This window comes from Somniosus microcephalus, chromosome 2 (assembly GCF_052327205.1).
Source record: "Somniosus microcephalus isolate GS21.2 chromosome 2, FLI_Smic_1.0, whole genome shotgun sequence".
Taxonomy (NCBI): Eukaryota; Metazoa; Chordata; class Chondrichthyes; order Squaliformes; family Somniosidae; genus Somniosus; species Somniosus microcephalus.
Window position 1 is genome coordinate 153622900 of NC_140988.1, and position 14665 is coordinate 153637564.

At 45.5% G+C, this 14665-nt stretch overlaps 1 protein-coding gene across 6 annotated transcripts in view; it reads left to right on the plus strand.

Moving 5' to 3' along the window:
• The first annotated feature begins 13682 nt into the window (after positions 1-13682).
• ptpn13 (protein tyrosine phosphatase non-receptor type 13) overlaps positions 13683-14665 on the plus strand; it is a 358778-nt gene continuing 357795 nt past the window's right edge. For 4 of the 6 annotated variants that reach the window (XM_085963776.1, XM_085963803.1, XM_085963794.1 and 1 more), the window contains exons 1-2: positions 13683-14032; positions 14368-14467. In XM_085963776.1, the coding sequence (XP_085819902.1) occupies positions 14461-14467 (7 nt within the window). In that variant the 5' untranslated portion in view covers positions 13683-14032; positions 14368-14460. The remainder of the gene's footprint in view (positions 14033-14367; positions 14468-14665) is intronic. The other 2 variants (XM_085963813.1, XM_085963785.1) reach the window with 2 other exon arrangements.

Genomic DNA, 14665 nt, shown 5'->3' on the forward strand with positions numbered 1-14665 from the left:
GTTGACGGTGGATAGGCAATGGCAAACATTCAAAGACAGCATGGGTGAACTACAGAAGTTGTTCATCCCAGTTTGGGATAAGAATAAAACAAAAAGGGTGACTCAATCGTGGCTAACAAGGGAAATTAGGGATAGCATAAGATCCAAGGAGAGGGCATATAAATTGGCCAGAAAAAGCGGTAACCCTGAGGATTGGGAGCAGTTTAGGATTCAAAAAAGGAGGACGAAGGGATTAATTAAGAAGGGGAAAATAGAATATGAAAGTAAGCTTGTAGGGAACATAAAAACTGACTGCAAGAGCTTTTATAGATATGTGAAGAGAAAAAGATTAGTGAAAATAAGTGTAGGTCCCTTACAGTCAGAAGCAGGGGAAATTATAACGGGTAACAAAGAAATGGCAGACCAATAAATGCATATTTTGGTTCTGTCTTCACAAAGGAGGACACAAATAACCTCCCAGAGATGTTGGAGAACACAGGGTCTGATGAGAGGGAGGAACTGAAAGAAATCAGTATTTGTAGGGAAATGGTGTTAGGGAAATTGACGGGATTGAAGGCCGATAAATCCCCAGGGCCTGATAGTCTACATCCTAGGGTACTTAAGGAGGTGACCCTAGAAATAGTAGATGCATTGCTGATCATCTTCCAAAATTCGCTGGAATCTGGAACTGTACCCATGGATTGGAGGGTAGCTAATGTTACCCCACTATTCAAAAAAGGTGGTAGAGAGAAAGCGGGGAATTACAGACCGGTAAGCCTGACATCGGTAGTGGGGAAAATGCTAGAGTCCATTATAAAGGATGTAATAGCTGAGCACTTGGAAAACAGTGACAGGATCGGACAAAGTCAACATGGATTTACAAAAGGTAAATTGTGCTTGACTAATCTACTGGAATTTTTTGATGATGTAACTGAGAAAATAGATAAGGGAGAACCAGTAGACGTGGTGTATTTGGACTTTCAAAAGGCTTTCGATAAGGTCCCGCATAAGAGATTAGCATGTAAAGTTAAGGCACATGGGATTGGGGGCAAGGTATTGACTTGGATAGAGAACTGGTTGGCGGACAGAAAGCAGAGAGTAGGAATTAATGGGTCTTTTTCCGAGTGGCAGGCAGTGACTAGTGGGGTACCGCAGGGATCAATCCTTGGACCCCAGCTATTCACAATGTACATTGATGATCTAGATAAGGGAACTAGATGTAATATCTCCAAGTTTGCAGACGACACAAAGCTGGGTGGGCATGTGTGCTGCGAGGAGGATACCAAGAAACTCCAGGATGATTTGGACAGGTTGGGTGATTGGGCAGAAACGTGGCAGATGCAATATAATGTGGATAAATGCGAGGTTATCCACTTTGGTGGCAAAAACAGAAAGGCAGACTATTATTTGAATGGCAATAGATTGGGAGAAGGGGAAGTGCAACGAGACCTGGGTGTCCTTGTGCACCAGTCACTGAAGGTAAGCATGCAGGTGCAGCAGGCGGTGAAGAAGGCAAATGGTATGTTGGCCTTCATCGCGAAAGGGTTTGAGTACAGGAGCAAGGATGTCCTGCTGCAGTTGTACAGGGCCTTGTTGAGACCACACCTTGAGTACTGTGTGCAGTTTTGGTCGCCTTATCTGAGGAGGGATGTTCTTGCCATGGAGGGAGTTCAGCGAAGATTCACAAGGCTGATCCCTGGGATGGCAGGAATGAAGTACGAGGAGAGATTGGGTCGATTGGGCTTATACTCGCTGGAGTTTAGAAGAATGAGAGGGGATCTCATCGAAACTTATAAAATTCTGACAGGTCTGGACAAACTAGATGCAGGTAGAATGTTCCCGATGGTCGGAGAGTCCAGAACCAGGGGTCATAGTCTAAGGATAAGGGGTAAGCCATTTAGGACAGAGATGAGGAAGAATTTCTTCACCCAGAGAGTGGTGAACCTGTGGAATTCTCTACCACAGAAGGCGGTTGAGGCCAAGTCTTTAAATATATTCAAGAAGGAGTTAGATATATTTGTTAGAGCTAACGGTATCAAGGGATATGGGGAGAAGGCAGGTACGGGGTACTGAGTTTGGATGATCAGCCATGATCTCATCGAATGGCGGAGCAGGCTCGAGGGGCCAAATGGCCTACTCCTGCTCCTATCTTCTATGTTTCTATTCTCTCTTAGTCTGACCCCACCTAATACCATACTATTTCTTACTCTAGTGCTATCTGTCTCTCCCAATCCTTTGTGCACCTTGTTTCTCCTTTCTAATGCTACATCCTGGTGCCCATCACCCTGCCAAATTAGTTTAAACCCTCCCCAACAGCAACCACCCCCCCAACCAAAGATATTGGTCCTGACTCTGTTGAGGTGCAACCCATCCAGCCTGTACAGGTCCCACCTCCCCCAGAACTGATCCCAATTTCCCAGGAATCAAAAGCCCTCCCTCCTGCACCATCTCTCCAGACACACATTCATCTGCTCTATCCTCCTGTTTCTATACTCACTAGTGCACGGTACCAGGAATAATCCGGAGATTACTACCTTTGAGGTCCTGTATTTTAATCTCTTTTCTAGCTCCCCAAAAATCTGCCTGCAAAACCTCATCCCTCTTTCTACCTATGTCGTTTAGAAATTAATCTAATTGTTTCTTCAACCTATTTATACCAATCTTTTCAATGACTTTCCCTGATATTCTACAGCTCTATTACTCTTTGGATGAAAATATTCCATCTGACCTCACGGGTTGCACCTCAACGGGAACGGGACCAATATCCTTGCGGGGGGGTTTGCTAGTGCCGTTGGGGAGGGTTTAAACTAGCTTGACAGGGGGGTGGGAACTTGAGGGTAGAATCAGAAGGGAGAAAATCTAAGCTGGAAATATAAGATAGGGGTTCAGGTGAAGGGGTATTTAGGAAGGCAAAGAGAAAGGAGAAGGCAATAGTGCAGGGCAACAACAGGGGTAACAATAACCAGAATGTATCAGGAAGGGGCAGAGCGTACAAGTATAAGAGAGCACCAGAAAATGATAAGATAAAATTAAAGGCTCTTTATCTGAATGCATGCAGCATTCGTAACAAGATAGATGAGTTGATGGCACAAATAGAAATAAATGGGTATGATCGGATAGCCATTACAGAGACGTGGTTGCAAGGTGACCAAAGCTGGGAACTGAATATTCAGGGGTATTTGACATTTTGGAAGGATTGGCAGAAAGGAAAAGGAGGTGGGGTAGCTCTGTTAATAAAGGATGAGATCAGTGCAGTGGTGAGGAATGATATTGGCTCAGAAGCTCAAGATGTAGAATCAGTTTGGGTGGAGATAAGAAATAGTAAGGGTAAGAAGTCACTGGTTGGAGTAGTATATAGGCCCCCTAACAGTAGCTATACTGTAGGACAGAGTATAAATCAAGAAATAATGGGGGCTTGTAAGAAAGGTACTGCAATAATCATGGGCAATTTTAATCATCATATAGATTGGACAAATCAAATTGACAAGGGTAGCCTTGAGGACGAGTTCATAGAGTGTATTCAGGATGGTTTCTTAGAGCAATACGTTGAGGAACCAACCAGGGAGCAGGCTATTTTGGATCTGGTAATGTGAAATGAGACAGGATTAATGAATGATCTCATAGTAAAGGATCCCCCAGGAAAGAGTGATCATAGCATGGTAGAATTTCAAATTCAGTTTGAGGGTGAGAAACTTGGGTCTGAAACTAGTGTCCTAAACTTAAATAAAGGCAATTACAAGGGTATGAGGACAGAGTTGGCTAAGGTGGACTGGGAAAATAGATTAAAGGGTAAGACGGTAGATCAGCAGTGGCAGACATTTAAGGAGATATTTCATAAATCTCAGCAAAGGTATATTCCAGTGAGAAAGAAAGGTTCTACGAGAAGGATGCACCATCCGTGGCTAACTAAGGAAGCTAAGGATGGTATCAAATTGAAAGAAAAGGCATACAATGTTGCGAAGATTAGTGGTAGGCCAGAGGATTGGGAAATTTTTAGAAACCAGCAAAGGATGACTAAAAAAATTATAAAGAGGGAGAAGATAGATTATGAGAGTAAACTAGCAAATAATATAAAAACAGACAGTAAGAGTTTCTACAGGTATATAAGAAGGAAGAGAGTAGCTAAAGTAAACATTGGTCCCTTAGAGGATGAGACTGGGGAATTAATAATGGGAAATAAAGAAATGGCAGAGACTCTAAACAATTATTTTGGATCGGTCTTCACGGTAGAAGACACTAAAAATATCCCAATAATAATAGATAATCAAGGGGCTATAGGGAGGGAGAAACTTAAAACAATCTCTATCACTAGAGAAAAAGTACTAGGCAAACTAATGGAGCTAAAGGCCGACAAGTCCCCTGGACCTGATGGCCTGCATCCTAGGGTCTTAAAAGAAGTGGTTGCAGAGATAGTGGATGCATTGATTGTAATCTACCAAAATTCCCTGGATTCTGGAGAGGTCCCAACAGATTGGAAAACCGCAAATGTAACGCCACTATTCAAGAAAGGAGGGAGACAGAAAGCAGGAAACCATAGACCAGTTAGCCTAACATCTGTCATTGGGAAAATGCTGGAATCTATTATTAAGGAGGTAATAGCAGGACATTTAGAAAATCATAAGACAATCAAGCAGAGTCAACATGGTGTTATGAAAGGGATATCGTGTTTGACAAATTTGCTAGAGTTCTTTGAGGGTGGATAAAGGGGAACCAGTGGATGTGGTGTATTTGGCTTTCCAAAAGGCATTCGATAAGGTGCCACATAAAAGGTTACTGCACAAGATAAGAGCGCACGGGGTTGGGGGTAATATATTGGCATGGATAGAGGATTGGCTAACTAACAGAAAACAGAGAGTCGGGATAAATGGGTCATTTTCTGGTTCACAATCAGTAACTAGTATGGAGCCACAGGGATCAGTGCTGGGGCCTCAACTATTTACAATCTATATTAATGACTTGGATGAAGGGATCGAGTGTACTGTAGCCAAAGTTGCTGATGATACAAAGATAGGTGGGTTAGCAAGTTGTGAGGAGGACACAGAGGGATAGGTTAAGTGAGTGCGCAAAAATTTGGTAGATGGAGTATAATGTGGGAAAATGTGAGGTTATCCACTTTGGAAGGAAGAATGAAAAAGCAAATGATTATTTAAATAGAGCGAGACTACATAATGCTGCAGTACAAAGGGATCTGGGGGTCCTAGTACATGAAACACAAAAAGTTAGCATGCAGGTACAGCAAGTAATTATGAAGGCTAATGGAATGTTGGCCTTTATTTCAAGGGGTATGGAGTATAAAAGTAGGGAAGTTTTGATGCAACTTTACCGGGTGCTGGTGAGACCGCACCTGGAGTACTGCATACAGTTTTGGTCTCCATATTTAAGGAAGGATATACTTGCATTGGAGACAGTGCAGAGAAGGTTCACTAGGTTGATTTCTGGGATGAAGGGGTTGACGTATGACGAAAGGTTGAGCAGGTTGGGCCTATACTCATTGGAGTTTAGAAGAATGAGAGGTGATCTTATTGAAACATATAAGATTCTGAGGGGGATTGACAGGGTGGATGCTGAGAGGATGTTTCTCCTCATGGGGGTATCTAGAACTAGGGGGCATAATTTCAGAATAAGGGGTCGCCCATTTAAGATGGAGATGAGGAGGAATTTCTTCTCTGAGGGTTGTGAATCTTTGGAATTCTCTACCCCAGAGAGCTGTGGAGGCGGAGTCATTGAATATATTCAAGGCGGAGATTGACAGACATTTGAACTACAAGGGAGTCAAGTATTATGGGGAGAGAGCGGGAAAGTGGTGTTGAGGCCAAGATTGGATCAGCCATGATCTTATTGAATGGCGGAGCAGGCTCGAGGGGCCGATTGGCCTACTCCTGCTCCTGTTTCTTATGTTCTTATGTTCTTACACCTAACTTCCTAATTTAATGCGTGTTCTCTGGTATTTCAACTTTTTAACCTGTCAATAATTTTCTTGGAACAACTTTGTCAATTCCCTCTATAAATGAAAAAACTTTACTTAGATCACCTCAAGATCTCTTTTCCAAAGGAAACAAGCATAACTTCCTTAATCTTTCCTCGCAGCTTAAATTCATGATACCTTGAATCATATTTGTTGCTTTCCTCTGAGCCTTCACAAATAGCAGTCAATATGGATTCAGAAGATGATCCTGCCGACCAAACCTCCTTGACTTGTTTCAGGACGTGACATCACCATGGATGTGGAAAGCCTATGAAGTGGTGTATCTAGATTTCCAAAAGCATTTGACAAAACTCCACATGAAGCTGTGGGATTTGGGGTAAATCTTGGGAATGGATAAGACATTTCTACCAATTTCTACCAATTTCAGCCAATTTATTGAGTATTGTGTCCAGTTCTGGTCACCAAGTACAGGGGAGATATTCAAGCACTGGAAACAATGCAAAGAAAAGCTACAAGGCTCAATGTTAGAGATCTGAATTAGTAGAAAAGACTGGAGATACTAGAGGTGTCCAAGGGGTGGTTGTAAAGAGGATGTAAGATAGTAAACTGCATAGATAATATAAATCCAGAAATTACTTCAAACTAAATTGGGAAAGTAGGACAAGGGGACATAAATTCGAACTGGTAAAAGCCAAATTTAGGACTGATATCAAGAAGCTCTTCATACAAGGAGTGATCAGAAGAACAATTTAACCATCTCATGTTGTTAACCTTAGCACTTTTCAGGTCATTCTGTTTATTTTCCTGTGTGTATGTTTTGTGCATTTCCCCTTCCCCTTGTTCTGTTCCTTTTTAAATGCTGTTCATCTGGAATATCTTAATACACTTTGGTTTCTCTTCAGTCTATAAATCTTTTGCCTTTTACTAAGGCTTTCCAGTTCTGATGAAAGGTCCACACCTGAAACGTTAACTTGTCTGTTCTCTCCACAGATGCTGTGTGACCTGCTGAGCAGGGTTACCCCTAAGGTGCGCGGCTGCGTACCCATCGCAAGGTCCCGCGCAGACCACTCACCAGCTCCTGCCACTGGAAGAGATACCGCACATGCGCAGCAAATTTAAAGGGACCGCGCACGAAAAAGAGGGCTGAGTATGAATTAGGCACTGAGTGTTCCCAACATTTTCTGTTTTGTGTAAGAGTGATCAGCACTTGGAATGGATTCTGGGTAGAGTAGTGGAGGTAAAACCATGCATTCTGTCATGTGGGGATTATAGGTTCTTTCTTATTGGATGAATTAAGACGGTGAAAATGGTGTTCCTCATCCTCAAATATCTTATGAAATTTTTTTTCATAAAACCTCTGTACAATACACTTTACCAATTAATTTTATCAAATCACAACACCAACTGTTTTGATCCGATTTGTTTCAGATATGTTGCAGTTCTGAAAAAAGAAACACAAGAATTGTACAGTGTGAACTTTTTTAAATTAAAAACATGCCCACCTATTTTAAGTGATACAATTTCACTTAATTTTGCTTTGCAGGACATCAGATGGGTGGGTTCTGTTGAATCCGTGATTCTTAATGTATGATGTTTTCCAATAACTAGACGGAGGCTGTAAATTAACAATCAACAGGTGTTTACTGGAGGAGGGTAGTCTAAAGACTAACAGTACAGAGGCATGCTCAAGGCTTATATACAGGTGTGGTCACTGCTGGTACTACAGTACACAGGAGCTGTAAAAGTAGTTTTCTCTTAAAGGTACATACACTACAATTCCTCCCCTTTTAGATTAACAGTACCCATAACATTCAAATAACAGTTAACACTTTAACATGCACTTTAAACGGAAATAGTCCATTTATAGATTCAGCCTTTGGGGCGGCTTCCTGATCCTTTCTGGATAGCGCCTTTCCTGAGGTTCTTGTTCTTGGTGCGGAGGCGATTCTGGCCCCCTTTCGTCGGTTAGTTCGTCAGTTTCCGCTGCTACTGTTTCTGAGGTAGATGCTACCGGTATGTCGGGTTCATCCCCAGGTACGCGAGACATGGGGTTGACTCGTTCCTGTGACGCTAGGATCTGGTCGACGTGGCGTCTCACAATGTTCTCCCCGACATCCACTGTGTACATTAATGGCCCCTGCCGTGTGCATATCGTTCCGGGTTGCCATTTCTCTGTTCGGTAGTCGCAGGCCAAGACTGGTTCTCCTACATTGAAGCTCCTTGTCGGCTTCTCATTGATGTGCTGGAATTGCTTATCCTCAACATTTCTTCGCACATTTGGTCTGAGCAAATCCAGACGAGATCTCAACCTTCGGTTAAAGAACATCATGGCCGGGGTCTGGTTGGTAACTGCATGTGTCGCATTTCTGTAGGCTAACAGGAAATTGTCCACCTTATGCTGTAGTGGAATTTCATCATCGCACATGGCCCTTATCGCCTTTTTAAAGGTTTGTACGAACCTCTCAGCCAATCCATTTGTGGCTGGATGATACGGGGCGGATGTGTAATGCCTTACCCCATTCCTTCTCATAAATTTCCGAAACTCTTCGGACACAAACTGTGGTCTGTTATCAGAGCAAATCTGCTCTGGCAAGCCGTTCCTGGCAAATATGGTCCGTAGGACTGCAATCGTTTTCTCTGTAGTGGTTGAGGACATTTTTATCATCTCAGGCCATTTCGAGTGCGCATCCACCGCTATTAAGAACATTGAGTCCATGAATGGACCAGCAAAATCAATATGCACCCATTGCCATGAAGAGGAGGGCCACTCCCATGGGTGTAGAGGGGCATGCAGTGGTGCATTTTGGACCTTCTGGCATCCTGAGCAGCTCTTTGTTAGGTCCTCAATTTGTTGATCGATCCCCGGCCACCACACATGAGCCCTAGCAAGGCTTTTCATTTTCACCCCTCCCAGATGGCCTTCGTGAAGCTCATTTAGCACTCTCTCCCTTAACTTGGGTGGAATTACCACTCGGGATCCACACATCACTGTCCCCTGGCATACTGACAGCTGTTCTCTTCTGGATGAGAATGCTGGCAACAGTGAGTCGCCATGTGTTGGCCATCCCTTCACCATCAAATCATATACCCGAGACAGTGTCGGATCATTGCAGGTCTCCTTCTCTATATCCGCGTTAGTTACTGGCAATCGTTCAATTATCGACGAATAAAATATTTCAATAGGGTCCACTGCTGGTGCTTCCTCCACAGTAGGCAGTGGCAGGCGTGATAGCCCATCAGCGTTTCCATGCTGTTTCATGCCCTTATACTCTATTTCATATTGGTTCACCCCTAGAAAAAGGGACCATCTTTGTAGCCGTTGTGTAGTCATCACCGGAACGCCCTTCTTTGGATTAAAGATGGAGACAAGTGGTTGGTGGTCAGTCAGCAAGGTGAACTTCTGCCCATGCAGATAGTGGTTGAATTTTTTTACTCCCCATACTAGGCTGAGGGCCTCCCTGTCGATCTGGGCGTAGTTGCGCTCGGCTGAGGTTAGTGACCGAGACGCAAAGGCTACTGGCCTCTCCAACCCGTCTGTTGTGCGACAGCACCGCTCCAATACCATAGGGTGATGCATCACATGCCAACCGAATTGGTTGTACTGGGTTGAAATGGGCCAACACCTCTTTTGATGTGATCAATTCTTTGCACTTCTGAAAAGCTCGTTTATATTCGTCATGCCACTTCCATGGTACCCCCGTTTGCAGTAGGGTGTTCAGTGGGTGTAATACTGTAGACAAATTTGGTAAGAACTTATGGTAGTAGTTCACCAGCCCGAGGAACGACCTCAGTTGTGACACATTTTCCGGTGCTGGAGCCTTGACTACTGCCTCAATCTTTTCAGGGGACTTATGTAACCCCTCTTCATCAATAATGTGGCCACAATACGAGATCTGCTTCTGGAAAAACTCACACTTGTGGCGATTAGCTCGTAGCCCATATTCCTTTAATCTAGTGAGCACCTTCTCCAGGTTGGCGAGGTGATCACTGTCATTTTCGCCCGTGACCAGGATGTCGTCCAAATAACACTGGGTCCCTGGAATCCCTTGCAGGACTTGATCCATTGCCCTTTGCCAAATAGCCGGAGCCGATGCTACCCCGAACACCAGCCGGTTGTATTGGTAGAGACCTTTATGAGTGTTGATCATGAGGTATTGTTTCGAGGCTTCTTCTACCTCCATTTGCAGGTAAGCCTGGGCCAGATCAATTTTGGTGAAGCGTTTACCTCCAGATAGTGAGGCGAAAATATCCTCAATCCGTGGAAGTGGATATTGTACCATGTGAAGGATTGGGTTCACTGTCACCTTAAAATCCCCACAGATGCGGACCTTCTTTGGTTCCCCAGGCATATTACTCAATGACCTCTTCATTACAGGAACGATGGGTGTAGCCCACTCGCTCCAGTCTACTTTGGACAGTACTCCTGAACGTTCCAACCCTTCCAGCTCTGCTTCGACGGCTGGTCGGTTCGCAGAAGTCTGGCCTTAAAAAACTTTGGGCTTGCATTTTCCTCTATTTTAATCATCGCTGTTATGCCTTTTAGTGTTCCGAGTCCCTCCTGGAACACTTCTTGTGCGTCAGTTAGCATTTTTGACAGTCGTCCAGGTGTGACGTCGTCATCCTTTTCGGCCTCAACCTTCAGTGCCTGTATGGAATGCCAATCTAATTGTATCTTCCAGATCCATTCACGTCCTAGTAGTGGTGGTCCTCCATCTGGCAATACATATAGGTCCATTTTGGGTATTTCCTGGCCTTTGTATATCACGTTCACCCTTATTTTTCCTTTGGGGTAGACTTTTTGCCCCGTGTACGTCTTCAAGACAATCTCTGTAGCTTTCAAGGGTATATGTGAAAATAGCCGCTTGTAGTCCCTTGGTTTATGACTGTTAGGGCTGATCCTGTGTCCAATTCCATTTTCACTTGGACTCCGTCTATCTTGAGCGTGACCCAGATTGTCTGGTGATCCTCCATTTTGATTACCTTATGTAGTTTCAGACAACCCAGCTCCTTGCTTCCGGAGTCTGTATCACTTTTCTGTTCATCTGACCTACTGTCCATCACCTTATGTACCTTTTTGTACTTCTCCTGTGGAGATTTCTTGCTGCTGGTTTTCTTCCCTGGCCTGCAGACTCTTGCTATGTGTCCTGCTTTTCCACACTGTCTGCACACTTGGTCCTTGAACCAACAATCCTTCTGGTCGTGTGTTGCTCTGCCGCAGCGATAACACTTCCCTGCTCCATATGACATTTCATTGGTGGCATATTCTTGCGGTCTCCGTTGTATCTCTGCAGCGCCCCGTGCAGCTGCTTCGTGTGATACTGCCATGCTGAAAGCCTTGTCCAGCGTAAGATCCTTTTCTGATAGAAGCTGTTTCTGGGTTCCTTCACTTTGAAGCCCACACACAAACTTGTCCCTTAACGTATCTGCTAGTCCCAATCCCAACTGGCAGTGTTTCGATAGCTTGCGCAGTTCCGTTAAATACTCAGCATTACTTTCGTCTTTATGCTGGTTCCTTTTGTGGAACTTAAATCTTTCTGCTATCAGCAGCGGTGTGGGGTTTAAGTGGTCCTGTAGGATTTCCACTATGCTTTCGAAATTCTTATCCACTGGCTTCTCTGGGGTTATTAGGTTTTGCAGTAAGCCATAAGTTTTTGCACCCATGGAATTCAACAAAACCAGTGCTTTCCTAGCATCTGGCACTTCATTTGCCTTGCAGTACACCTCAATGCGTTCCACATATGTCGCCCAATCTTCGACTTCATTGTCGAACGCAGTGATACTGCCACTCTTCGGCATCCCTGGGTGTGATTAAACTGTCTAAAATGGCGTCTCCTGCGCTCTCCCTTCTTCTCCGCTGGCACAAAATGGCGTCTCCCGCGCTTTCCTTTCTTCCCGCGCTCGCCCTTCTTCGCCGCTGCGGCTTCTAAAATGGCGTCTCCCGCGCTCTCCCTTCTTCTCCGCGGCTCAATGGCGTCTCCCACGCTTCCTTTCTTTCCCCCGCGGACGCTGTTCAGCCCTTGAGCCCTGGCTGTGCTCTGCGCATTCTCCTGTGCGCCTCTCTCGTTGTCACCGCTCGGTCCTGAACCCGGCTGCTGCTTTACCTTCTCTCTCTTTTTTGTTTTCCGTCGATGCCGCTCGGTTTTCAACCCCTGGCTGCGCCCTGTGCACTTCACACTCTCTCTTACACCGTCGACGCTGTTCGGCCTTTTCTGTGCCGTCGGTCGGCTCCAGCCGCCGCTGTCCGGGAAGGGTCTGCACTGTACCTGTTGCCAGTCTGTTGCTGGATCGTCGTGGCTGGAGAACCAAGCCCCAGCTCTCAACAGCCTCCCCTGCAATGTTCACTCTCTGCCGGATGACTGGGCGGTTGCTTGTGGTCGACGCCCGTGCTTCTGGCCTCGACTTTCTTCCACCATCCTCCTGGAGCGAATCCTTGAAAGGAAATGCAGAGTTGCAGGTAGATTCGAATCGACCTCGTCGCCACTGTTGAATCCGTGATTCTTAAAGTATGATGTTTTCCAATAACTAGACGGAGGCTGTAAATTAACAATCAACAGGTGTTTACTGGAGGAGGGTAGTCTAAAGACTAACAGTACAGAGGCATGCTCAAGGCTTATATACAGGTGTGGTCACTGCCGGTACTACAGTATACAGGAGCTGTAAAAGTAGTTCTCTCTTAAAGGTACACACACTACAGGTTCAAACACTCAGATTTGTCTGAAATCAGATAACAACCAATAAAAAAAGGGGAAGAAATTGCATAGTGCCCCGTTTGGGGTGATAACTTTTGCAGTAGCACAAAAGTATCGGTGGGCACTACGCGAGGGACTCCGATGCAAACTTCCGGTTTAGCGCTCCAAGAAGGAAGTGGAGCGCTAAATCAAGCGCTACCCCACTTCCTTTGGAGTGCTAAAGCCGGCAAGAGGGGCAATGTCGAAGGCAGCGCTGCAGGAACGGAGGCTCCTTCCCTCCCTTAAAGGGAAGGGCCATCGCTGCAGGCTCTGCATGGAAAGGAGGTCCCTCATCGCTGATGGCAGCTGCGATCCGCGACAATCAGCCCCAAGCAGCTGAAGAAAATGCTGAAAAATTGAAAGTTTTTTCATTGACGCAACCATCATCCCCTTTAAATACCGTTCCCGAAGCGCCTGGCCTCCCCTACAGCGCCTCCTGCAGCTGTCAGTGTTGTTGCCCGGTGATGCTACAGGGGGGTGGAACCGAAGTTTGGGTCTGGGGTGCTACCGGGGTGATGCGCAGCACGATGACGTAACGATCTCCAGGCGCAGGAGATCGTGGCGCTAGGGGTTACCGCCGCCGCAAACCTCAACGGGAATTTTGCGGGCGTCGGTACTCTCGCTGTGCCCGGTCGCAAAGCCGGTAGCGCCCCGTTATTGCCCTCTGGAGGCGCTAACGGGAGGTGCAAAGGAGACGAATTTCTCAAAGACTTGCATTTATATAGTGCCTTTCACGACCTCAGGACGTCCCGAAGCGCTTTACAGCCAATGAGTCTTTTGAATTGTAGTCACTGTTGTAATGTTGGGACTTTTCAAGTGTTACTCATTTGGAGCGTCAATCACGCGTCTTTGTTTTTAAAATGTGACTGATCACTGTGTAAAACGCCTGTCCTAACATGACTTTGTCCAGTATTGTCAGATCGACGTACATCGCCTGATGCAGACCGCACAACTGGCTGGAAGCCGAGTCAAGAAAAAGGACTGCATCTCCCAGCGTGCACCCACAGCAAGCAGCGCGATGGGTGGTGCTGGACGATGCGCACGCGCCGTGAGCCGCCAGGGTCTGGCCGACAAAAGGTTCGATACAATCGGATAATAATCGCAACAGGCTGCACGCGCACGACGTGGCTACTCTGTATCGCGGCAGGAGCAGCGACGGCGTACAAAAGAGAAAGACACCAGACACATAATTGCAAAGAGAAATGTCCGCGGTGCCCCGGGAGCAGTGGGGATCCCTGCAGTGAAAAGTCCTAACCTGTTGTGAAATGTTCATCTCCTCCCAGACGAGTCATTGTGGAGATGCGGCTGTCGCTGTCCTGAGGACCACGGTGGTAAGGGCTCCAGTGCGCTCCTCGACCGCAGTGCCGCGAGAGCTCCTTGTTTCATCTTGTCACCGCCGGTAGGTTGGAAGAATTTAAATAGATTTCTTATAGCTGAAGGAGTTTAAACTGAACCCGGGAGGAGGAGGTGAAATTCAGTCGACGAACGAGTGAGTGCGAGTATACAGTGTCAGTGTGGGCGCAGTAGAAGAACTTGTCTTGGTGATTTGTAAATGGGGGGTGGGGGAGAGCAACAAGGGAGGAAATGGGTTAAATCAGTTTTAAAACATATCGGGTCGGATTTTAATTTGCAGTATAGTGATAGAAATCAGATACTCATTGTATTCAATGTGGAATCGCCGCTTCTTGTTTTCTCATACATTATTGCTAAGTTTACTTTTTGCTTTTCCTCCAGAATTTGAGTTTTGGTCAAGAAACTTAATTTGACAGAAAAGCGTACAGTTAATGGGATGGTCTTAATGCTTTATGGGGGAAGAGGAACGATTTTATGAACGGTGAGAACTTCAGACCACTTTTAAATTGTGACTTCGCTGTATAAGACGTAATGCTACTTTTGATCATTTACCCCAGCTATTGTGAGGTTAGTTATAGCAATTGGTTTCTTGGAAAAAGTAAACTGGGTTTATACTCCTGCATGTTTGCTACAAAACATGGGCCGAGATTGGTAGAGATCATCTCGGTAAAGTTCAGAA